The sequence below is a fragment of the Lutra lutra genome, chromosome 17, assembly GCF_902655055.1.
Source record: "Lutra lutra chromosome 17, mLutLut1.2, whole genome shotgun sequence".
NCBI classification, from domain to species: domain Eukaryota; kingdom Metazoa; phylum Chordata; class Mammalia; order Carnivora; family Mustelidae; genus Lutra; species Lutra lutra.
The window spans coordinates 1,737,854-1,762,303 of NC_062294.1; the positions used below are offsets into that span (position 1 = coordinate 1,737,854).

A 24,450-nucleotide genomic window follows, 5' to 3' on the forward strand; every position below is an offset into this window, starting at 1 on the left:
CTCGCACACCAGGCAAATTAAGCAAAGCACCGAGAATATGTCCCGGCTGTCCTCAAAGAAATATACCCCCGTAAGCGAGCAGGAGACCAGGCCTTCCAGAGGTCCAGCTCGCCGGGCTTCCAGCCTCCTGATGAGAACGACGTGATGGGATTAGTGAAGAGAGCGGGAAGGCCCTGAGCGTCCCGGCCCGGCATCACCGAGAGAGAGAGAGAGAGAGAGAGAGAGAGAGAGAGGACGTGAGCACGAGCACAGAGTCGTGTGGCTCCGAGGACAAGAATTGTATCTCTGCAAAATTCACACGTGGAAGAGCCAAGCCCCATCTCCTCCGCAAGTCCCCTCCATCGGAGATAGGGTCCCCCAAGAGGGGTTGGTTAACATGGCATTAGCTGATCCCTTAACCTGAGATCTCACGGTGGCACAGAGCAATGACTCCGTGAAGCCCTGGGACTGGGCAGGCCAAGGAGGGACCTGCCAGAGGACCCGCCCACAGCTCGGCCTCAGCCTTCCTGCCTTCAGCCCTGGGAGAGCCGGTCTGTCCCTGCTGTGGTGCATGGCCCTGGTGGCCTGAGCAGGAGACTGTGGTGGGCGTGGGGGGACCCTCAGGCCCAGAGGGCTGCATGGGCCCTGCCTGCACGTGGTGTCCTGCCCTTAAAGAAACCGCGCCGCCCACCCCTGCGGGCATGGAGGGGGAGAGAGGTGACGTTTGGCCCAAGGGCACAGGACCCCCAGCCTCATGGGAACGGCACCAGCCAAGCTACAGAGACTTGCCTTGATTTTTTTTAATTTTTTAAAAAATTGTATGGACTTTACTTTTTTGAGCAGTAACGGGCTACCGTCAGAGCCTACAGCGACACGTCGCCGTCGCCCAGCCCCCTCTGTGCTCCCAAGAATGGGTTTACTCTCCCTGGGTGTCGGACTTCTCACACCACCGCTGGGGCCAGAAGGCGTTTGTTCTGGTCTCTTTGTGCAGAACACGGAGCGGTGATGGTTGGAGAGGGTTAGCCGTGGGGGGAGCCCGAGGGGACCATGGGTGCTCACAGGGAATGTTCCTGGGCGGAGGGGACACAGCCGCCTGAGCACACGCGGCACGTCTGGCCTGGGGGCTGGGAGGAGGGTACAGGACCCCTCCCCACCGCATCCCGGCTGCCCGCAGCCTCCTGAACCTGCACTTCCTTTGTTTGTGCTCAGTCCCCTGATTTGCAAAACAAAGCAGGGGCTTTCCGGAAGCTTGCAAGGGGTCTGGGGTGGGGCGGGGACGAAAGGCGCTCGTCTAGAACTAACTGTGTCTCTGCGGGGTTGGGAGCGGGGGAGCAGGGAACCGGCCTAGCCTAGGCCAGGGACAGGGACGGGGAAGCCAGCCCCCATCGCCCTGGTGCCCCATCAGGGCCATGAGAGCTCACACTGGTCGTGGGTTCCCTGTGCCGGGCTCTCCGGACAGCGCTTCCCCCTTGTCACTTGCTCCAGGCTCTGCTCTCAGATCCTCCCCCAGGCTCTTCAGCTACCCTGTGACCCTGGGGGTCAGGAGGATGTCCTGTTTTTGCACTTGGGGCCGGCAGGGCGGGGCAGCGTTGGGTACACAGTTCTGCCCTGCCCAGGGATGGCCCCACGGGTTACCGGCTTTACTGTGATCCCTGACTCGGACAGCAGTCTCCTCTGGTGACTGGCACAGCTTGGAGCCCCAAATGTTCTGGCCCCATTGCACTGTCATGGTGAAACAGAGTGACCTCGTGAACGAAATCATGGACCTTCTGGTACCCATGTGCTCCGGGGCCCCTGGGAGCAGAAACCAGTGCTGGGAGTCCTGGGTGCACAGCTGGGAGACATTCGGGTTTCTGCATCTTACCCCTGAGTTTCTTTGGATGTTTTGAGCTGAACCCAATGATTTAGGGGTAGTTGGACAAAGACATGGGTTTGCTAGGATACAGGTCCTCAGGAGGGCCCGGCCTCGGTAAGAAGAGATTGTCCTTAGTCTTTTGGAGCGAAGAGCTCCTCCTGCCAGCCTCTATGTGGGGCTTGGAAGGGAGTCTCCGATGACATCCTGCATCAGTGCGTTGACTGTGAGGTCTGGGGAAGCATCCGGTGGGTAGGCGGCTGCTAGCCAAAAGTTCTGTAGGGAGATGCTTTGATATGTTACTGTGGGCATCCTGTGGGGCGGAAAAGGACAGTCACAGAAGGACAGAGGGGACTCTAAGTAAGGAGAATCTCAAAGAGGCTTTAATCCCTACTTCTACGCCGGATTCTAGATGAGTCTCACCCCCAGAGGACTCTGCATCTGCCCATCTCAGCGAGGTGAGGCTTGGTAGCCTGTGGTTTATATACTAAGTAGTGAAAGACTGATACTTCGAAACTTGAGAGCAGGGCAACTGGCGTGATAAGGATGCCAGTGGTTCCCTAAAAGGATGCAGGAAAAGTTCTTACAGGGGAGAGGGTAGGGAGAATGGCAAATGAATGCCCACAGCCACCTTCACCCATAGCCCAGCGGCACCCAAGGGATGCTGGGAATTGCCACGCAGGGGGATGTTGTCGCCCAAGAGCGGCAGTTGGAGCCCCCAGGCCCAGGACCCACGCAGGGTGGGACGGGTGAGGGGTTGCTCTCGGAGAAGCGAGCTGTACCTGAAAGTGCGGTCTCCGGCGTGGGGTCGCGGTGGAGACCGGACCAAGGACGTTTGTGGATAGGCCAGCAACATCCAGATGAGGTCGGGGGTGCGGCGGACAGTCAGGCCCTGGTGGGCGTCTCTCCTTCCGACCCACTCGCTGTGGTCGCAGGAGATGAGCACACAAGGACTCTCGGAAGGTCTCGGCGACTTGTCGGAAGTCTAAAATGACCGTGAACGAGAACACGGGCACCTGATGGGAAACGAACGCAGGGCAGCAGGAACAAAAGCGCCGGTGGAGCCGCAGGTGGAAGTGCCGGAGGGCTGGGGCAAGGGGAGGGGGCCGGCGGGCGAGCAGAGGGCGGAAGGCGCCAGAAAGCCCCGGGAGGCGGGCGGAGAAGGGCGTGTGGCTGCCGCTGGGAGCTGCGTCCTCCCAGCAGAGCCGGAGCACTGTGAAGACGGAGACGCTACTGGGGACGGTCAGGATCACCCCGCCAACAGCCTCGGGGAGCCCTCGGCCTGCGCTCTCCTCACCAGTTGGGAGCCTTTCTGCACCGCTTGGCTTCAGAACAGTTGAACAAACTAACCCACGGGCTTGCACAGCCACCGGGGGTGGTGACGGAAGGGACAGCAGGGACGGCAAACATCCTGGGATCTGGTTGCTGCCCTTTTCCCCAGACTCTCCCGGGGCCCAGGGCTGCAGCCAAGCACCCCCTCCCCCATCCACCACCGGCAGCCTCTACTTCCTCCCTCAATTAACCCGGGGAAACGCCGGCGAAGTCTGCCCCAAGCCCGTCTCAAAGCACAAAGGGAAACCGAGATGCGGCTTCTAACACACGGTTCATCCCGGAGGTCCAACTCGGACACTGGGAAAAGCCACTTTTCCTGGCTATCCCCGGCGGGGACCCTCCCGGCCGGCCTGCAGGTGAGGTCCCCGGGCGCACCGAGGACCTCTGGCGTGAGTGCCACCGCAGGCCGCACGTGCACCGGGAAGGCCGCACTGGCCGGACGCCTGCCCTGCTGCGGGGACAGCGCACGTGGGAGCTGATGCAAGGTTCGCAGCACGCGGCGCCGGGGCCGCCGTCCGCGGCGCAGGGCCGCCCTCTCGTGGCCGCTCGTGGCGTTGCAGGCTTGGGGCTCATTAGCAAACTGGAACGGGTGTTGCATCATCTGCGGGGGGCGGGGTGGCGGCGGGCTCCAGGCGCGTGTGACCCGGACCACCGCCCCCCGCAAGGGCCTTTCAAGGCTGCTGGGTTATAAGGTGCAGGTGGTGGGGTGATGCTCGCCTCCCAGGCTTCTTTGTCATTGTCGTGGGCACTGTGTCCACAGTCCCCTGGCCCTGGGCCTGGCTGGGGGCCGGGGGCCGTGGGAGCAGGGGGTCCACTAGGAACATGGCCTGCTCATCATCTCCAAGGAAGCCCTATCTGCTGTTGCTGCTCTACCTGCGCTGACATCCTGTCCCTCCACCCTTTTTGCCCATGACCTTGGCCCAAAACGGTCAGGTTGTCTCTGGGCAGTGGCCCCGGGGGTCACAGACCAGAGTGATCTGACTCAAGAGGAAATGAGACACCCCACCTTCCACTTTCAAGAACGCTGGGGCAGCAAATGCAGACCCCTGGGACTTCCCTGTGGGAGCTGGGGCCGGGGGACTGGGCAGGGACAAGGGTCAGAAACGGGGAGGGGTGGGGCGAGACAAAGATGTCCAGTTCTCATAATCCCTGGTTATTTTATTTCATTTTATATTGTATTTGTTTGGGAGAGAGCAGGCAAATGCGTGCACAGGGTGGGGGGGTGAGAGGGGGAGGGGAAGTTCTCAGCAGGGAGCCAGATGGCGGGCTCAATTCCAGGACCCGGGGATCATGACCTGAAGGCAGACGCTTCACTGAGGGAGCCACCCAGGTGTCCCAGTCCCGGGTAATTTTATTTTATTTATTTGTTTTTTAAAGATTTTATTTATTTATTTGACAGAGATCACAAGCAGGCAGAGAGGCAGGCAGAAAGAGGAGGAAGCAGGCTCCTGGCTGAGCAGAGAGTCCGATGTGGGGCTCGATCCCAGGACTCTGGGATCATGACCCAAGCGGAAGGCAGAGGCTTTAACCCACTGAGCCACCCAGGCGCCCCCCGGGTAATTTTAAAGTGAGGGCATGCTTTTTTTTTCTTTGCTAGTTTTTATATCTCTTTTTTCTTATTGTGTTTATTAAATATATACATTTTAAGTTTTATTTTTAAGTAATCACCACGCCCAACATGGGGCTTGAACTCCCCGCCCTGAGATCAAGAGTGGCACGCCCCACCACACGTCCCTACGTTTATTAAATAGAAATCAATGTGAGCGTGGCCCCAGTGCCTGCGGGCAGAGCCAGTTTTCCCTGGGAGGGGTCGTCTTCGCCCCCTGCTGGCCGCGCAGCCTGGCGGCCGTTTCCTTGTCTGGAAACCTCAGCTAAATCTGGGACATGGGCTTTGCCTGCCGGAAAGCAACCTTTAAGACGCATGAGTAACAACCAGTCAGCGAGCAGCTCGTAATGACACCAAGAGCCTTGCGTGCCGGCCCTGGGAGCCTGCGGTGGGACTGTGTCCCCTGACCCTACTTTCCCGGAGCCTGGCACTGGCGGCTGAGCCCCCACCTGCTGTACCGACTCCCAGCCCTGGTCATACAGGCCGGCTACTTGGTTTTGAATGCACTGGGGATAGTAACGTTAGTGGCATCGCTGCCACGCAAAGGGGGCTCCGCATCCCTGCCGGCATCTGGTGCCGGCTGTGTCTGGATGCTGTTCTAATGGGCGTGGGATGATGCGGTCTCCTCGGTTTACTTTGCATTTCCCCGATGACCTAGGACGTGGGGCAATCTTCATTATGTATAAAGTCCTGAACTAACTGTGTCTTTGAAGAGAGAGGACATTAAGAGCCTAAGACCTGGGACCTGCTTAGAGGGGATGCGAGGGGCCCAGAGTGGAGGCCCTCGTGGGAGGGTCCCCGGGGCAGAGCGCGAGTGTGAGGGCCTCAGGTGGCTTCACACCGATGTCACTGGCATTAGGGTTTTGCCTTGGATCTGCTTCCACCCATTTTCCGGGAGGAGTAATTGGTGTGTTTATTTTCAGCACTAACCATCTCCTGTTGCTGCTAAATTCCCCTCTAAGGCCTTCCTTCTCCCACTCGGGCAAAACATAAACAGGGAAGTGGGGGTACAAAGGAAGGAAGGGAAACGAGAGGCCTGGTTCAGAGAGCTGACGGCAGAGCTGGCAAGGGATGGAAATAAAGGTTGGAAACCATCAAGTCTCACGCAAAGTCCATTCACGGGGAAGATGGGATTTGCATTTTACTCAAAACTCAACAGTTTTTTTGTGGGCTTCTCTCTCATTCTAGCAACTGTGAATTCATTCAGTGACCCTATGTTCCTCTGCTGCACCTTCCTAAATCCCCACCCGAACCTCACCCGAGTTCCCAACATGGGCCCTTCTTATTCTTCGGGAACAGATGATCTGTGTGTAGTGCGGCTTGCTATTCTAGAACGTTTGAAATCCTCCCCTCGTCTGCCCGAGCTGGACAACGCTTTCCGCAGCCCTTGTCCGTCACGAGGGGACTTTATGCATTCACCGTTTACTCAGTTTGTGAACATTTAACAAAGAGTGTGACCTTGCCATCTGGGGATAGGAAAGTGAACAAGGCAAGGCGGAAGGGAGATTAAATCTAGGGGAAGGGAGCTACAGCGCGTGGGTGATTCTAACACAGTGGGTTTCTAGTGAATTCTCAGGACCATTGGAGGAAGCGCGATAGTGGGAAAATCCTGACTTACCTGGAAATCAGATACTCTGTTATTCCTGGCGTGTCATTGAGAAACTAGGCAAGACGACACCAGTTCGCCAGTCCAGTCACGGGGTGCATCTTAGGACAGACCAGTCCTCAGAGTCTCTGATGGAGAAGGCCTTTCTTTAATCGCACATGTTCTATGAATTGCATCATTCACTAGTGTGGACAAGGGAAGGAGGATGTGGTGAGCTCTGTGCCCAGAATGCAGTTTTCACAACCGTGCTTCCGTGAAGGGTTAACACCTGCCTCTGCCAGATGGCCTGAGATCAGAGCCATGTGGATGAACAATGACAGAAAAAGCCCTTCTTGAGAGCAAGGAGGTTTTAGTGGGTGTGATTGAACTTAATAGCCAGGCAGCTGGAATGTAAGGGGATACCACGAGCAGCCCTTGGTATAAGTCGTTGCCTACGAGGTGAGTGAGTTTGCAAACAGCTGGTTCCTGGATTCAAGGGCCAGACGCTCAGCGTAGTGATATTAGCAGGATTTTATTTTTATTTTTTTTACTGGGATTTAAAAAAAAATCAAGTTCCTTTAGGAATCACCAGTGTCTCCAACTATTTGGCAAGTTGGAGTTTTACCTTCTTAAAATCAAATAATCACTAGGGACAGATTGGCACTGTTTTCTCTGACTGTATTTTCTCTTGTCTGCCATCTCTGACCACTGTGTTCAGGAAAGCTGACTCTGGGCTGTGTCTGGGTAGGCTGATGGGACACACTTGCCACAGAATGGATGGGACTTACAGGCTCACGTGGGTGACATGCACGGGCCTGCTCGCCGACCCCTTGCTGCCCCTGTGATGTTAAAGGTGCTTCCGTGCTTGCAATGACCATAGCCAGCGTGACTGCCGTCTTCTGTTCCATTTCCTGTGCTATCGTCCAGGTTCCCGTGTTTCCTTCTCCCCGGTGTCTACATCTAACGACTTACGGACCGTTCTAGATCTTCATGTGATGCTCTGAGATCCAGGGGTAAAGAAGACACGGGAGAAGCAAGAGAAGCAAGAGTGAAGGAGGTCTCCCACACAAGAGCTAAGCAGGTGAGGGAAAGACAACGCAGACCCTTGCTGGCCATCAGTCAATAGGAAAGTCCACAGATGCAGAGTGGTTGCATGTGGGAGGGAAGCCCGTGGGCGACTTTGAAGTTTCCTTCTTAGACCTGTGTTTTCCAAATTTCAAAAATCAGTATGTGTTAATTACATACTGAAAAGTACCATTTAAAAAAGGAAGCAAGGCTGTAACATGGAAGACCGGGTTATGTGAACCAACCTTCCCATTCAAAGCGACTAAAAATGCTGGATCAGTTGTAATGAGTTTCTTAAAGACACTTCAGAGCTAACAAGTTGAGCACCACCAAATTGGAACCCAACAGAAAGAACAAAAAAATTGGGTAGAAACTAGGTTCTGTGAATGGCTTTTGCTTCCAGGCATGAGCAAGGGTTGCCATGTTTGACTTTGGTTTTGACAGCCTCAAAGGGTAAGAAAAAATGTCATCAAGTCCAAGGCTGCCCAGGTGGGATCTAGAAGGGTAAGAGGATCTCCGATGAAGCTCAAGCCCTAAGGGCTGCGTCTGAAGGCGAGAGTAGAGCAGAAGCAACACCGCCCTCTGGTACTTGGGGCCACAAGGACATCACCTCGGTGCTGAGCAGGGTGAGAATGAAAGATCCTGGGGTACTGGAACCATATCCCAGCCCTTCCTTGGACTTTCAGCCTAAATTCTCACTGCCTGGGCTGTCAGAAAGACATTGGATGGAGCTGGGCAAAGAGCCTATGGACTAGTATGTAAATCAGAAAGAATTATCCAGAATGCAGCACAGAGACAAACAAATGGAAAATGGGGGAAATTGGTGAAGAGACCTGGAACAGAGACTGAGAAGGGATGTCATGTAGTTAATTAGAGCTCCAGGAGAAGAGCAGTGAAAGAACTGGATTCTCTGAAAACGAGAGAGCCATCCCTAGCTTTGTGAAGCCTACTGAACCCCAAACACGATAAATAAAAAGAAATTAACATCCAAATGTACCTTAGTGAAACTACAGGCAATAAGAATGAAGATAAAATCGTATAAGCAGTTAAGAGGAAAAACAAAAACTTCAGAAAGATCTTCGGAAAATCTCCAAATATCTGGAAACGAAAGAGCACATTTCTAAGTAACCCGGGGATATGAGAAGAATTCAAAAGGGAAATTAGGAAGTATCTTGAACAGAATGAAAAATCAAAACAGAGCATATTAAAATTTGTAAGATGCACCTGAAGCAGTATTTAGAGGGAGAGCGAGAGCACTAAACTCTCAGAGATCTCAGGTTAGTGAAATAAATATTAAAAAATAACAAAAAGGTCCCCAAACATTTGGAAATTAAACACCACATTTTAACTCCAAAGAGGAGAGAATTTTGCATTCAAAGCAAAATTTCCAATGTGGCAACGACACTGGGTTTTTCCCCTTGGATGTCCTGATCGCTAGATGAATGTGTGAAACAATGGTTTGATTTCCCTTATTGCCTTCCTTCCTCTCCTTCCCTGGTCCCTCCTCATTCCTTGCTTTGTTTCAAAAAGCATCTGAGGGGCGACATCACATGTATCATACCTTTATCTGTCTTGTTAGAAGGAAGCTCCTGGAAGCCAGTGGCCGGTCTTGTGTTCTGATACAATGTTCGTGCGGAAGTTGACATTGTTACCTTGCCTGTCCTGCTCTCGGCCGCTCAAATTCGTGACTTCACAGCACAGGAATCTCCTAAATTTGTATTTTGCTAAACTTTTCTAAGCTTTTTTGTTATTTTGCTTGATTCTCCCAAGAATGCTGTGCAGGAGGAAGGCTGGTAAACACTCATTTTTCCGGATGGGAAACAGGCAAATAACCGCACCACCCATTCCACACGTGGGAGAATCTCCCAGGCACACGGATTATTTGCGGCCCGCGCCCGGGTTCGGCATTTCTTCTCTCCTGGGTCCCGGCTCGAAGGCCGCAGAGGGCGCCTGACCGCAGGAAAAGCTACACTGTAACAGTTCACGATCTCTTCGTTGTTACGATCACCCATCAAAGTTTCAAAAACGCGATTTCACTGAAATAGGAACACGTAGTTAATCTTACTATTTCCGGATTCTGGTCTCCTTCCACGTATTCCGGCTTCTCTCCGGGTAACGAGCGCTTCAACCTCCCGTAAACCACCGAACCCCACCGGGAGCTTCAACTCGCTTCGCGACGCTTTCGGGTGACAAAGCATTAACCCTATATCTACCGGACGCTCCTGAGTTCCAAGAGCGACCGCGCTCCCCTCCTCAGCCCCCTGGAGCCCCGCGGGAACGAATGTCCCACAAACGCTCCGCGACGCAAGGGCCACTCGGCCGCGAGCGTGTCGCCTCCAGGGTGCTCAATCTCAGGAAAGCAGGAGAGGGTCGGGCGCGCTCCTTCCTGAGTCTCACTGACGCGTCGGACAGACGGATCACAAGCCGGCAGGGGGGACGCAGCTCCCCGCCCCAGCCGAGGGCCCGACGGGGGCTCGACCCCCGGACCACGACCCTAGCGAGGGCGCCCCGGGGCCGGGGCGCTCCCACGGCCACGCCGCGCGGGCAGGAGACGGCGACCGCGACACCCCGCTGCTGCTCCCCGGCGCCCGCGCGTCCGCCGCCCGCGCGCTCGAGGCTCCTGCAGGCGGCCGGGCCCCGCCGCGCCTCCCGCGCTCCCTGCACGGCGCGGGGCTCCGGAACAGCCCAGAGAGCACGGTCGTTCCGCGGGCCGCGGCGGAGGAGCCGGCGTCCCGGACGCGCAGGCGGGGCGCGGCGAGTTCCGCGGGCGAGGGGCGGGCGCCGTCCGGGGGGCCGCAGGAGGCCGGGACGGCTGTCCGCCTCGGGGCCCGCGGGGGTGAGCCCGGAGCGCGGGGGATTTCGCGGCGGCCGGCGCCCTCCCCCGCGAGGCCCCGGCGGCCGGCCCTTCCGGTGACCGCGCTTCCAGCCTCCGCGCCGCGCTTCGGCGTTTCCCTTCCCGGATCTCCACCTCCCGCGGCCACGTGAGCGCCCGCCCGCCGGCCGGAAGGGCGTGCGCGCGCGGGGCGGAAGTGACGCGTCTCCGCGGGGCGGAAGTGACGCGTCTCCGCGCGCCGGCCCGGCGAGCGCGTATTTCCGGCGCGCCGCGCTGCGCTGCCCGCCGCTAGGGGAATCCCGGTACCACCGCGGACCGGCGCGATGGGCAAGAAGGGCAAGAAGGAGAAGAAAGGCCGCGGGGCCGAGAAGACCGCCGCCAAAATGGAGAAGAAGGTGTCGAAGCGCTCGCGGAAGGAGGAGGTGAGCGGGGGTGAGCGGGGCCGGCTGCCAGGCTCCGTGCGCCAGCCGCCCGCCGCCGGGGTCCCGGGTCCCGTCGGGCTCCGTCGGCCGGGAGGCGCCGCGCGGTCTGCGGCGAGGGTCGCAGTCTCCGGGCCTCCGTCCCCATCCCTCGAGAGGGGGTGGGCGAGCCGCACTGCAGCCGGAGCCGCGGGCTTCCGAGGGCGCGTGCCGCCGGGTGCCGCGACCGCCGCAGCGTCTCTCCCGGTCTCGGCGTCCTGCCCCGGCCGGGTCTGCGGAGGGGCCGGGCTGAGCTCAGCGCCCCGGGCCCCGCTCCCTGTGGCGGTGCTTTCCGACGGCCCGGGCTTCGGTCCGCACCGCGAGCTGGCGCGGCAGCTGGGGCGCGCGGGCTGACGGCGGGACTCAGCGGCGAGTCAGCGGGGACGCGGCGCCCAGCGGCCGTGCGACCAGGTGTCCCCGGGTCCCAGCTCCGACTCCGCGCTGCCCCTTCTTCAGAGCCGCTCCTGTCTTGAGTCTCCCCATCTGTGGAATAACGGGGTGGGCTTTTCCTCGCCGGTCGCCTGCACGGGCCCTGCAGCCCCAGGCATGGGTTTGCACTTCCTCTCCGCTGCAGCTGGCTGGAAGGCCTCGGAGGAGCACGACTGTCGGTGCAACCTACGCGTCTCAGTGTCCCACGGGGCACCGCACGGGCCTGCGTGGGGTCGTGGCACAGAAGATAGTTAGGTTGTGGGGCACCTTTAGAGATTATTTATTTATGTATTGGACAGAGAGATCACAAGCAGGCGGAGAGGCAGGCAGAGAGAGAGGAGGAAGCAGGCTCCCCGCCGAGCAGAGAGCCCGATGTGGGGCTCGATCCCAGGACCCTGGGACCATGACCTGAACGGAAGGCAGAGGCTTCACTCGCTGAGCCACCCAGGTGCTCCATGTGGGGCGCCTTTATAACACTGCTTGGCACACAGCAAGTGCTGTGACTGGTGGCTGCTTTTCGCTCCTGTTCCCGTCTCTCTGCGGAGCCCCGTACTTGGGGGATGACAGTGGCTCCCCTGTGGACAGAGAGAGCCTGTCAGGTCTGGGGCCTGGGACTTTGCATGGTGCCTTCATCCTTCCTCAGAACAGATCTTGAAAATCGCTGGTCATCTGGTTAGGTCAGGCACACAGAGGATCTTCTCCCTTTCGTTCCTTTTTTTTTTTTAAAGATTTTTTTTTTTTTATTTTTTTGACAGATCACAAGTAGTCAGAGAGGCAGGCAGAGAGAGACAGGAGGAGGCAGGCTCCCCGCTGAGCAGAGAGCCCGACGCGGGGCTCGATCCCAGGACCTGAGATCATGACCTGAGCCGAAGGCAGCGGCTTAACCCACTGAGCCCCCCAGGCGCCCCCCTTCTCCCTTTCTTAAAGTCCGTTGTGTCACATACGTAATCTCATCACGAGTGTGCGTCCCATCATTTCCTGGCTGGGGCCTGAGGGGAGCATCTTGGGGACAGCTGGGAGTTCTGCCTCCCGCAGAACTCATGTGAACCTGGTGACAACTTCACTTGGGTGTCACGCACATTCCTCCTGCTTCTACGCTGCGTGTGTTGAAGGTGTTTTATGAAGGACACTGGGCCAGGCGCCCCGGAGTAACGTGACTCCCGACGGGCAGTCCCTTCGGCCAGCTCTCCGTAACATCCCAGTGGGTCAGCAGTTTGCCCTGCTGGCCCGCGGCACCGGTTTTGCACGGGGGATGTGGTGGTCGGTAGGAGGCCTTCAGGCATCTGCTCCCATAGACGTGGCGGGATAGTGGGTGCTTCTGAAGACCGCCATGAGGGCGAAAATTGGCAGAGCCCCTTTGGACCCTAGTTTGTCCCTATCGAGAAAAGTGAGCTGCCACGAAGCAGTTACGCACTTGAAGGCTTACCTTGGAGAAACTTCCAGCTACACAAAGACATTTCACAAAATTGACCCCGGTAGTGTTTGTGAAAACAAACCATTGGATTTGCCCCAGATGTTCAGCAGCGGCAGGATGAGTGGAGAAGCCGGGCTGGAGCGGTACCTCTGCCACAGTGAACAGGAATGCGGTCGGGGCGTCCGACTTCATTCCGCAGCATCGAGCCACGTAGCAGGTTGCAGGCGAGTTCACACTCTGATGCTGGTGACGTGAAGTTGAAACGTGTGAAACGATAATTCATACATGTCACTTTGGGGTGCGTTTACGTGCCGTAAGAGTATAAGGAAATGCGTGAGAGTAAGGCGCCCTCTGTCCCAGAAAGTGGGTGCTTCCTCGGGGCTCAGGGGTACACACAGGGGAGGCGGAGGGCTGCAGCGGGTGTTCAGGCTGAGGAATGTGGTGTTTTTGTTTTTTTTTTTAAGATTTTATTTATTTACTTATTTATTTGACATAGATCACAAGTAGGCAAGACGCAGGCAGAGAGAGAGAGAGAGAGAGAGGAGGAAACAGGCTCCCTGCCAAGCAGAGAGCCCGATACGGGGCTCGATCCCAGCATCCTGGGATCATGACCTGAGCCGAAGGCAGAGGCTTTTAGCCACTAAGCCACCCAGGCGCCCCAGGAACGTGGCGTTTTGATGAAAGGAACTGAGGCAGCCTGCGCACTTGGAGCCAGGAGGTGGGGTGGGAGATGAAGTGGGCAGGATGGGTTTTAGGTTCAGGAAGGACATTGGGGAAGCTGGAACTGGGGCATGAAGGCTGGGGGTTGGAGGGAGAGAGAAGCAGGGAAGGAGGAGGCGGGGACACGTAGATGCCTGCATGAGTGAGGGGAGGAGAGTGCGTTGAAGAAGAGCGTGAGGACGGAAGGGAGCTTCCCTGTGATGCACGGGTCACACGTCGCCCGCGTGTGTGACCACCGGCAGATGCAGGGTAGGACTCGACTGGGCTTAGGAAGGCCAGGTTCCGGTGCCGTCCTGCTGGGCAGGTAGATTGGCGTCTTCCCTTCTAAGTCTGCTCCGGCAGCTGTAGGAGCGGAGCCCTTCGTACCCAGCTCGGCTGTGGCTGCAGCTGCGGCGCTCGCCGTGCAGGCGCGGTTCTCGGTAGACAGTCTTGCTTGCAGGTCGCCTTTTATCACTTTGGTGGGAGGGAGGCGGGGGCAGAGTGGGTGAGTGAGCAGGGGGCTCTCAGACGCTGCGTGCGGCGGGGTGGCCAGGCGTGGCCGTGTGAGAAGGTGCTGGCAGAAGCCGGGGAGGGCTTGTCTGAAGGGGAGGCCCTTGGCGGGGACTCTGAGGGTTTGGAATGAGGTGGTGCATGCAGCGTGTGTGCCTCTCCGTGTGCTTCCGAGACCGTTGCCCGTAGGGTCAAGCTCTGAGTGTTTTTGCAGGTGTCAGAGTCCGTGTCCCTGATATGGGGGTGCGCGTTCTCATCCCCGGATGTGACTGGACCTGGGCGGGTCAGACAGGGCGGGCAGGTTGGCGCGAGTTTAAAACCATGTCTCAAGTGTGACTGTTTGTCTGTCTACAGGAAGACCTCGAAGCTCTGATCGCCCACTTCCAGACCCTGGACGCCACAAAGACTCAGATCGTGGAGACCCCATGCCCCCCGCCTTCACCAAGGTACGTCGGCAGGACTCTTCGAGCAGCTGACAGATTTCTTGCCTATATTGGAAAATCACTTTAAATTGGCACCGTGTTTTCTTTATTTTTTAAAAGATCTTATCTATTTATTTGACAGAGAGACACACAGCAAGAGAGGGAACACAAGCAGGGGGAGTGGGGGAGGCAGAACCACCCAGCGGGCAGCCTGACAACACGGGGCTCGATCCCAGGACCTTGGGATCGTGACCTGAGCTGAAGGCAGCCGCTTAATGACTGAGCCCCTCCAGGCACCCTGGGACCGTGTTTCCCATAAATAACCAGTCACGTGGAATGTTTTCCTCATTAAACCTGTTCCCATTCCAGACAAGTGCCCATCACACAGCTTTTCACTTTCCTCCTGAAGGATGGGGTGAGGCTTTTCAGCTCTTTAGTCACAGGAACACAGAAACGGGGCCCCTCGGCTGCTCTGCAGGGAGCGCCACTCGAGAGCGGTCCAGCTGGTCAGAGTCACACACGGGAGCGTTGCCCCAGCGAGCTCTTAGGTTCTTGAAACGTTGCAGAAGTGTCACAGGCATAGTCTCTTGTTGCTGTTTGTTCGTAACGACAGGTGTGATTTTCAAACAGAAGCGTGTACCAGCCATTTCAAATGAATTTTTTTTAAGATTTTATTTATTTATTTGACAGAGAGAGATCATAAGCAGGCAGAGAGGCAGGCAGAGAGAGAGGAGGAAGCAGGCTCCCCGCTGAGCAGAGAGCCCGACGCGGGGCTGGATCCCAGGACCCTGAGATCATGACCTGAGCCGAAGGCAGAGGCTTTAACCCACGGAGCCACCCAGGCGCCCCTCAAATGAATTTATAAATTATGTGGAGAACTCGAGAGTCTTCTGCAGGATTTCGCGTACTCGGAGTGAGCCAGAATGAGCTTTGGTTTTCCTCTTCCTTACTCTTTGGTGTCAGGTCTTGTCCTGCTGGCTTCTGAGCTGCAGCTCTGTTACGGGCGGACTCGGGCCTGTGGTTCTTGTATTCGCTGCTGACGCGCTAGCGGGGAAACCCGGAACGCATTGAGTCAGGAATCGGGAAAGGCCAAACGAGCCTAGAAGAGATGCCGCGTTCTTCAGAGAAGGGAAAAACGTTAACTTCACAAGCACACGAGACTGTTTGGTTTGGTTGAAAAATGATTTGCTTCCTTCCTCTCAGAATAAAAACTAATCTCACTAGTATTGTTGTCAGAAATGAGATTAATCTTGGGGCGCCTGGGTGGCTCGGTCGGTTAGCGACTGCCTTCGGCTCAGGTCGTGATCCTGGAGGATCGAGCCCCTCATCGGGCGCCCAGCTCCGTGGGGAGTCTGCTTCTCCCTCTGACCTTCTACTCTCGTGCTCTCTCTCTCTCACTCTCTCTCTGAAGTAAATAAATACGATCTTCAAAAAGAAAAAAGAAATGAGATGAATCTTACTGGAGCTGCCACCAGCCCGAGCGGAGGCCCGGGGTCCAGCACATCAGGAGGGGCCGCCGGCCGTGCCTCTGGGGTTAGTCTCCCCTGTCCAGCAGCGCCCCGAGTTGTGCGATGTCCCTGTCTTCATCTAAGAGCAGCATCAGGGAGCGGGGCGCGCTCTTCCGTGTCTGGCTTCCTACCCCAGGGCCACACAGCATTTACCACGTGGTCGACGCACGCCGTCCTCAGAGTGGCAAGGGCGAGTGAGTCCGAGAAATGGTGGAGGCTTCATGCCTACGGCACCCCCGAGGGAAGCCATTCTGAATGTGAATCGGCCCCCGACCCCCCGCCTCTTGCTGACCATTAAAACTGTTCCTGAGGTAACATGCCTAAAAAGCCAGGTTTAGGGTTCGGATATAATTAGGAACCTTGGTGCTTCCCCGTCAGCCGGGAATTGGTTGCGATGGAGCTGGGATAAAGTGAGACTTTTCGGTCAGTCAGCGTGGTAACGTCCCTCCTCCTCCTCCATCACGTTCTAGGAAAAACCGTGAACTTACTGGGTTTTGTGAGTGCACGTGTCCCTGCGTATTGGCGGCAATGGAGTTGAGTGGGGAAGCAAGGGCCGTAGACCAGGTGCAGCAGAGGGGCAGGTGCAGGGCTGAGGGGGTGGGCATGGCCTGCTGTGGGGGGCAGGGACCCTGCGGGCACCCTGTGGCCGCTGTGGCGTTCACTTGGGCTATGGTTTCCCAGCTGTGCTTGTTAATTTTACGTAGAAAATTTTAATACCTGTTAAGGGAAAAAAGATTTGGGGTTAAATACCTTTGGGAAACAGATGGTTTTCTTTTGAAATTAAAAAAAAATTGTGGTAAAATATATCTAACATAGAATTTTCCATCTCATCCATTTTTAACTGTGCAGTCACTGGGATTCCTTACAGTCACGATGCTCTGGACCCAGGGATGTCTCTCCCCACGCCCCTCCTCTCGGCCCCGGGAGCCTTGACGTCCCAGTTTCTGATAGAAGTGGGGTCACCCAACGGCCCTCTTTTGTGTCTGGCTTCTTTCCCTTAGCGCAACGTCCTCAAGGTTCATGCTGTCGTGGCGTGAATCTGAACTCTGTTCCTTTTTAAGACTGAGTAGTGTTCCGCTGTACGGACGTACCACATCCATGTGTTGACGGACGGACGGGCACGCTGTACTGAATGTCGGCGTGCGGGCTTCTGCTCCGGTCCGCGTTCGCAGGGTTCTCTGCGTGTACCCAGGAGTGGAATTGCTGGGTCGTGTGCTAATTCTGTGTTTTTAACTGTCAGACTGCTTTCCACAGCATAGTCCCCCCCCCTTTTTTAAAGATTTATCGGGGCACCTGGATGGCTCAGTCATGAGGCGTCTGCCTTCAGCCCAGGTCATGATCCCAGTGTGCTGGGATTGAGCCCCACACGGGACTCCCTGCTCAGCGGGAAGCCTGCTTCTCCCTCTCCAGCCCCCCGTGCTTGTGTTCCCTCTCTCGTGGTCTCTCTCTGTCGTAAGTGAATAAAATCTTAAAAAAAAAAGATTTATTTATTTTAGGGAGAGAGAGCATGAGCGGGGGGGGGGGGGGGGAATCTCAAGCAGACTCCACACGGAGCACAGGGCTCGATCTCACAACCCAGAGATCGTGACCCGAGCTGAAGGCAGACGCTTAACAACTGAGCCACCCAGGTGCCCTGTCGAACAGTTTTGATTGTGACTTAAGGGGACGGGCCCGTGAAACGGGTCAGCTGTGGGAAACGTGGCATGTACGTTAGGGGCACCTGGACTCCTCACTGCTTGATGGTTTTTACTCAAAAGCTGTGTGAGTCACCCAGCTCGGGGGGGCCCCCTCGTACTGTGGCCGCGAGGTTGATTTTAAGGGATGGGGGCCTTAGTTTCCATTCCTGTTGCCAGGCTTGTCTTTCACAGAAGTCTGGGGAGGTGATGCGGCCTCTGGCGGGAGGGAGGCGGCTCTGGGCTGGGCACGCGGGGCCGGATTGTGTGGTGAACCGCTGCCTCTGTCTCTCGCAGGTTACACGCCTCCCTCTCCGCTCATCCCGAGAAAGACGAGTTAATCCTTTTCGGAGGTGAATATTTCAATGGCCAAAAAGTAAAGTATATATTATATTTTTTTTCTTTCATCCTCAAATTTTCATGGGTCTCATTTTGAGTAAAACTAGTTTAAAGTGGTGATAGCAAATTTGCACTGGTCCCACTGTCCTGAGCCTGCAGGACTGGCACGTGACCTTGTCCTTGAGAGGCCACCAGGCTCCTTCCGCGAGCTTCCGAGTCGCTGCTCTGCTGCCCCTTTGGGTTGATGATTCGTGAGCTCGTGATGGGGCTCAGAGTTGTTTGGGAAAGTGGAGGAGAGTGCGGTAGAGTGAAGAGCTCAGCTTCATTTCCGAGCGGGCCAGACAGGCCTGCGTGTCAGAGTCGCGTGTGAAGCCTTAGGAAAGTGTGGGTGGGCTTCCTCCGCACGAGGATCCCAGTGAGCCCGACTCCTGCCCGCGTCCGCTCCGAACTCGCACGCCTTTAAGCGCCCGGCTGGACTCTGAGAGGCGACTTGCCAGGCAGCCAAGGATCTGGGTACCGTAGGCGCTACTGGGCATGACTGTCATTATCCCAGGGACCCAAGGGGCCCAGCCGCAGGCTTCCCGCACTGGTGGGATTTACGTGGCTTTAGGAAATGCGTTTCCTGGGGAAAGCTAGTGATTGAGGTCCCACTTTCCACTTACTGTCGCTTGGTTGGAGGCTTCACGGATGACACGGAGTCCCTCTTCCTTCACAGACGTTTATGTATAATGACCTGTACACCTACAACATCAGGAAGGACGCCTGGACCCGAGTGGACATCCCCAACCCACCTCCAAGACGCTGTGCGCACCAGGTATGTGTCTGTGCTGACGCTCTGCCTTCTTCATTCCCTGGGAGCCTTGTGTTCTGTGCTCGTGGGGTTGGCGGACGACACGCGGCCTGGTTCGGAAGGGTGGGGACTGACATGCGGGTGCGCTTGCTGTCACTGTTTGGACGCATCGAGAAGCTTCTGCTCTTCGGCGTGTTCACTTACGAGACGGCATTGAGCACCTTCTCCAGGTGGCCGAAGAGCTCGGGGAAGAGGCCCAGTCGGTCTGCCTCGTGTGGTGCCCAGCACGCCGCAGCCACACGGCAAAACGCCCGTCCTCCGTCGGAGTGAGAGGCTCCCGCGGGCCCCAGACCTGGTGGCCAGAGAGAGGAGTTCCTCGGGAGAAGCCGAGTGTTCCGACGTCGTTGCTGAGGAGCGAATCGTAACCAGAGATCACGAAGCAGCTGACGTCGGCTTGTTGTCACTGGCTTCTGCTCACCCCGGGGAGCTCTGCCAGAGCTGCTGCTGTCCGGTTCTGTAACTCCACAAGCAAGGGCCCTTGGTCTTTCCTGTTACTGTCCTAAGCCCGGACTTGGACCAGTGTCAGGGCGCAGAGAATAATTTGAACGACTGATGTGTTTTCAGCCTGGAGAGAGAAGGTTGTGCAAGCCTGCCATGGTGCGAGGGAAGCATCCCCCACAGCACGTGGGGGTCCTTTCTCGGGTTCTCTGCTCACGGGCACCCGCGGGTCTGAAACCGGTTCTGAGAGGAGGACTTGGCCACCTGAGCTGCACCGAGACCTGCAGGCATTTGGACGGGTCCGTCTTGTGGAAAAGACGGGTGTGCTTGCGGGTTTAGCCGTCAGGTCTTAGTAAGCTTGGGTTTTAATAAGGAATGCATTTTTTTTTCTTTTGCAGCTTTTATTTATTTGGCAGAGAGAGAGCGAGCACAAGTGGGGGAGCGGCAGGCGGAGGGAGAAGCAGGCTCCCCGCGGAGCAGGGGCCCTAAAGCAGGACTCGATCCCAGAACCCTGGGGTCATGACCTAGGGCAAAGGCAGATGCTTAACTGACTGAGCCCCCCAGGCACCCCTAGGTCATGGATGTTGACGTTTGATCCGTTTGCCAGAGACCCTCAGTTCTTGAGAACGCGTGATCTGCCCCAGGCCTCCAGGCTGAGGACGAGTCCTGTCCTGTCCCGGCCGTGGTCTCTCCATGTCCCCAGCCCTCCCACGTACCTCCGTGGATTCCTGAACCCGCAGACCGCTCACATTCTGATGGGGCAGTCCCACTCTGGCCCGCATCCCGTGATGTGGGCTCGGGCTTCTTTTGCGTTTGTTTTCTTAGCTGTTCTAAGCACAGTTATTGACGGCATTCTTGAAGAATCAGTGTAAAAGCCGTCGCGATTTTTAAATGCAGTGACCTGGCCGGAGTGCTGGGCAGGCTCTGATTCATGTGCGTGCCTGAGGAGGACTTTGCTAGTCTGGGACTAAATAATGTCTTTGTAGTTAAGCTTGGTTTGCTGTTTTCTCCGAATTTCCCAATGAAGTAGAGCCACAGGAAACAGAAAATTGGTTGTAAAGTCTTTGGCCTGAAGGTCATTACAGTCCGAGTTCTACAACATTGAATCCCGAGACCTAGAACCTTCCTTCTTACAGACTCGTTCAGTGTGATGTCAGAGGCCACGCTCTTTGTCTTCTTTTCCACCGTGGCGGGGAGTGTGGGGAGAGGAAGGCCGCACGCACACTCTTCTTTCTCTTCTCCTGGGTTCTGGAGTTCTGCAGGGTGAGGTTGACTTCATTGTGTAATTGGAGACCCTCTGTGACTTTTCTGTGGGAACACAGCCCAGCGAGAGGTAGGAAAGGGCTGTGGCGCTGCTGGGGGTGTGGCCGGACGTGTGCAGGCTTCAGTGGCTCACTCCTCAGCACCCCGTTCCCTGGAGGAGGGGAGGGCGCATTCACACGGCTGCGCCTAGACCGTGAAGCTGTCACCGCCAGCAGGAGGGGCCGCTGAGAACTGCGGGGACGGGCGGCAGGGAGGTGGCGGTCGTGAGATCATGTCTTCTTGGTCCCCGGCTGGTTTCTGCCGAAGTCGTAGCTGAAACGCACACGAAACACAGGTGTTCTCGCCTAAAGTAGCAGTCAGAGACGGTTAAAACGTCAGCCTAGCGCGCTAGTGAGCAGCAGGTAATTTCTGGAGAGAGGTTAATACACGGGAAGCCTTTCTCCTGAGACGGCCGAAGCCACGTTGGCCCCTGGAGCTCAGAAAGGGCCGGCCTCCGTGTGAGTAGTGGCCGCGTCCCCGACCGGGTGAGCGGGCACTGCGGGGGTCCCGGCTGGCTCCCACAGGAAGCAGGAGGCGTCTTTCACCTGCGAGGCGCCCTTCTGGGGCTGGGATGTGGCGACAGAAAAGAACAGTCTGCCTTTCCTGATGATGGTGTCCTGTGTCTCGTGTTTCTCTGATCCCGAGGGCGTCGTGCGTTTTTCAGACTCGCGCTTTCACGAAGCCGAAGCTGCTGTAATGTCCCTTCGGAGTCTGATCCTTTGGGTTCTGATGGGCTTGTTTTTGGCATTTGGAGGTGGGAGAGTGGGGCACTTGGGGTTTTCCCGACACGACTCCCTTCCAGGTAATGCAGCAGTAAGCATGCCTCATGGGACAGGTCAGAGCGCAGTGTGGGCAAGGCCGGCCTCGCCTCGCGCCCGGAGCAGGGTGCCGTGCCGTCCGCCCGTCAGCGGCCCGGCTTCGTCTTCGTGAGGCCCGGGCGACGGCTTCAGCAGTTCCCTCGGGGCCGCTGTGTGTATGTGCGCGCCAGCCGGCCAGGCCTGCCCTGAGGAGCTGCCCAGCGGTCCAGCCTCTGCCTCGATGTCTTCCGTGAGAGGACTCCATATCTTAGGCTGTCCCAGGAGGTCATTTCGTTAGTGCTAGACTTCTTTGCAAAACGTAAACTCTGGAAGATCTCCTTATTGGGTCCTGAACATACTATTTTTGTGTTATGTTTTGACGTGAATGTGCATTTTATGGCTGTCTTCTGGGAAATGCATTTTTTTCTTCTGCTGCGGGACATTTTAGAGTACGGCGTGTTTATTCTGCGAACAGCTCTAACTGGCAGTGACCCTCACGAGAATCCGTTCTTGGGGAAATGTGGCGCGGATCGTGACCTGGATTAGACCCCTTTCCGAAGCAGTTTCCCTGTCACTCACTCAACAGTTACGAAACAGAAAGAGGTTGGAAATTTGACTTGATGAGACGGAAACTTCTGGGCGGGAATTGTAAGATCCTGTCGCGAACTCCCGAACGAGCCACTTCGCTCCTTACTCTTTCCGTAGCCAAGAAACTTTTCTGTTTTCATTTTTCCCTGGTTGCTTTGATACAGACCTGTGGGTTGTTTTTCCTCACCGTCGATGAGAATGTCCGAGTGGGGCAGGTTATTTGAAATGGCGGGACTTGTAAGCACGCCTGGTTGAGGGTGTATTTGTGCAGTCGTGCGACTTCCTTGCTGTGCACTTCGGTGCAGGCGTGCACTCGGGTCGCCCGTTGAAAACCCTGTTAGGGTGGTTCGGTCTCAGCAGCATCAGTAACGCGCCGGAGCGCCTCCCGACGGGCACTGCACAGACTTTTTTTCTTTCCCAGAAGAGGGGAAAAAAGGAAGATGAATTTAGTTTGCCCTAAAACCCATTTTCTTCGTCTTTAGGGGTGGCAAGTGAAGGGAGATTTTCTTTATTATCTTTTTTCTTAAGAACCTAAAAAAAAAAGGGGGCGCCTGGGTGGCTCAGTGGGTTAAGCCGCTGTCTTCAGCTCAGGTCATGATCTCAGGGTCCTGGGATCGAGCCCCACATCGGGCTCTCTGCTCAGCGGGGAGCCTGCTTCCTCCTCTCTCTCCGCCTGCCTCTCTGCCTGCTTGTGATCTCTCTGTCAAATAAATAAAAATAAAATCTTAAAAAAAAAAACAAAAAAAAAACTAAAAAAAAGTAGTTCAGCAGGAAGTGGAGATGTAGAATTGATCTTGCTTTGTCTGTAACTGGTGCCCCGGAAGGGCTTCTCTCTGGGGCTGCGCGTGCTGGTGGGAGCCGGCGGCGCGGGGCCTGCGTGTGTGAGCGGCAACCCTGGGACTTGCCCTTTGCTTCTTTTCTTTGACTTGAATTTCCTCATTTTTTAGGATGACTGGGGTTGTGTTAGGTTCTAGTCTTTGAAGGCTGGGTCTGGTTTGAGGTTGGTAGGAAAGTGATTTGCTTAGTACTTTTCATGTAGTCGTTTTGAAATCATCCTTAAAAGGTGGGGAAGGTTTGTGGGACTAAAAGAATCTCACTGATTTGTTTCTCTTAATTTATACATTTGTCTAAATGTTTATGCGTTTTTCTTTTTTTAAGATTTTATTTATTTGACAGAGAGAGATCACAAGTGGGCAGAGAGGCAGGCAGAGAGAGAGAAGAGGAAGCAGGTTCCCTGCCAGGCAGAGAGGCTGATGTGGGGCTCGATCCCAGGACCCTGAGATCACGACCTGAGCCGAAGGCAGAGGCTTAACCCACTGAGCCACCCAGGCGCCCTTCAGCTTTATTTCTGAGTGGAAATGTCTTCGTTTTACTTTGGTTTTACCCGATATGCGTGCTAGATACAGAACTCTAGGCCGAGAGCCCGGAGAGATGTTCCGTTTTCTGGCTTCCATCGCTCCAATGAGAGGTTACTGGTCATTTTTGTCTTTGCTCTCCCGTAGCTAATGTGTCTGTTTCCTCCTCTAAGTCTGCTTAAATGATTTTCTCTTTGCTGTTGGCGTTTTAGCAGTTGGGTTTGGAGGTCCCTCGTGGCGCTCTGGGGGTCGGGTGAGGTGTGCTCCTGGCGGTCGGTCAGTCTGTGCCTCTGGCAGCCTTTTTCTGTTTGGCTTCATTTTGGGTTGTGGTTCCCACTGGTTCCCAGTGGACGTGCCGTGAACTTGAGCAGTCTTCGTTTCACAAATGGTGTTTTTCACCGGGAGGGTGTTTGGTTTTGGTGACCTTTCCCATGTCTGTTTGTTCTGTTCTTTTTTCCTTTAAATCCTTGGGCATATTTGTAACTGCTCTGCGTCCTCGGGTACTCATTCTCTCATCTCGCTTCCGGGCCTCTTTCTGCTCTGACTTTTCTTCTAACGGGTTCCATTTTCCTCCTAGGAATGTGTGGTCAGCTGCTGGTCAGACGCCAGAGGGTGCTCCTGGCGTGCGGCAGCAGCTGGGTAGATGGGCGCACGCTACCTGCTGGCTGTCTGGGTTTTGTCCTCCTGTCAGTGAAGGACGAGGTCGGTCCTGGCCTGCGGCTCTGTCACCCGCAGACCGCCGTGATCTTTGGAGGCTTTCCCTCTGGCTGGCCTGGCTCCAGGCTGTGGCCTTTCCGGGGTCTCCACTGAATGCCCTGGTGTTCAGTGACACGTTTCGCTCTGTCTGGTCGGAACTTGCTGGGCCCCGAGCCCCTGGTAAGCTCAGGCTGTTCGCAGGCGTTCAGCTTTGCGGCTGCCCGGCCGCCTGCGGTCCGGCCCTGCAGCTGTGCTGCTTGGGTTGGAAGGCCCCAGTGGGGTCCCCGTGTGGATTCACAGCGTGCTCTCTCCCCAGCTCCCTGCCCTGCAGACCAGCAGCCCTCAGCATCCCTGAACTCTGACCTTTGGCTCCTCGGCTCAGGAAGACCACCTGTCCTGGTGGGCTGCTTTCCCTGCAGCAGGGGCAGAAAGCGCCCCCAGAGTCGACGTGCTCGTCCTGCCCGATCGCAGACTCTTGGGAGCACAGCCTGCCCCTCCTGTCGCCTGGTTACAGCTGCTTTGTGGATGGTCCAGTGCTCCCCTTGCAGATGGCGTGGGGGAAGTAGGACTGCCCCGCTGCACGGTGGTCCGTCGGGTTAGAAGGGCGGGTTTAACACCTGGGTGGATAGAGCCGTAGCCTGTCTTGGCCGTGTGCGAGCTCTCCTCTGGTGCCCACAGTCTTCGAGGAGCGGCTTAAATGCGACTCCGAGGTCACGGACC

At 56.4% G+C, this 24,450-nt stretch overlaps 2 protein-coding genes across 11 annotated transcripts in view; one reads left to right on the top strand and one right to left on the bottom strand.

Moving 5' to 3' along the window:
- Positions 1-219: 219 nt before the first annotated feature.
- Positions 220-3,764, bottom strand: LOC125089512 (uncharacterized). Its single transcript, XM_047711739.1, has 3 exons — positions 3,429-3,764; positions 2,614-3,333; positions 220-2,107 (listed from the first exon to the last, which is right to left on the bottom strand). The coding sequence occupies exons 1-3, from the start codon at positions 3,762-3,764 to the stop codon at positions 2,003-2,005; spliced, it is 1,161 nt and encodes a 386-aa protein (XP_047567695.1). The 3' UTR covers positions 220-2,002.
- Positions 3,765-10,497: 6,733 nt separating this feature from the next.
- KLHDC4 (kelch domain containing 4) overlaps positions 10,498-24,450 on the top strand; it is a 45,275-nt gene continuing 31,322 nt past the window's right edge. Inside the window, exons 1-4 of one of the 10 annotated variants that reach the window (XM_047712458.1) lie at positions 10,498-10,674; positions 14,117-14,208; positions 17,663-17,718; positions 18,383-18,518. In XM_047712458.1, coding sequence (XP_047568414.1) covers positions 10,576-10,674; positions 14,117-14,208; positions 17,663-17,718; positions 18,383-18,518 — 383 coding nt within the window. In that variant the 5' untranslated portion in view covers positions 10,498-10,575. Of the gene's footprint in view, positions 10,675-14,116; positions 14,209-17,662; positions 17,747-18,382; positions 18,519-24,450 lie in introns of those variants that run through there. The other 9 variants (XM_047712459.1, XM_047712457.1, XM_047712456.1 and 6 more) reach the window with 9 other exon arrangements.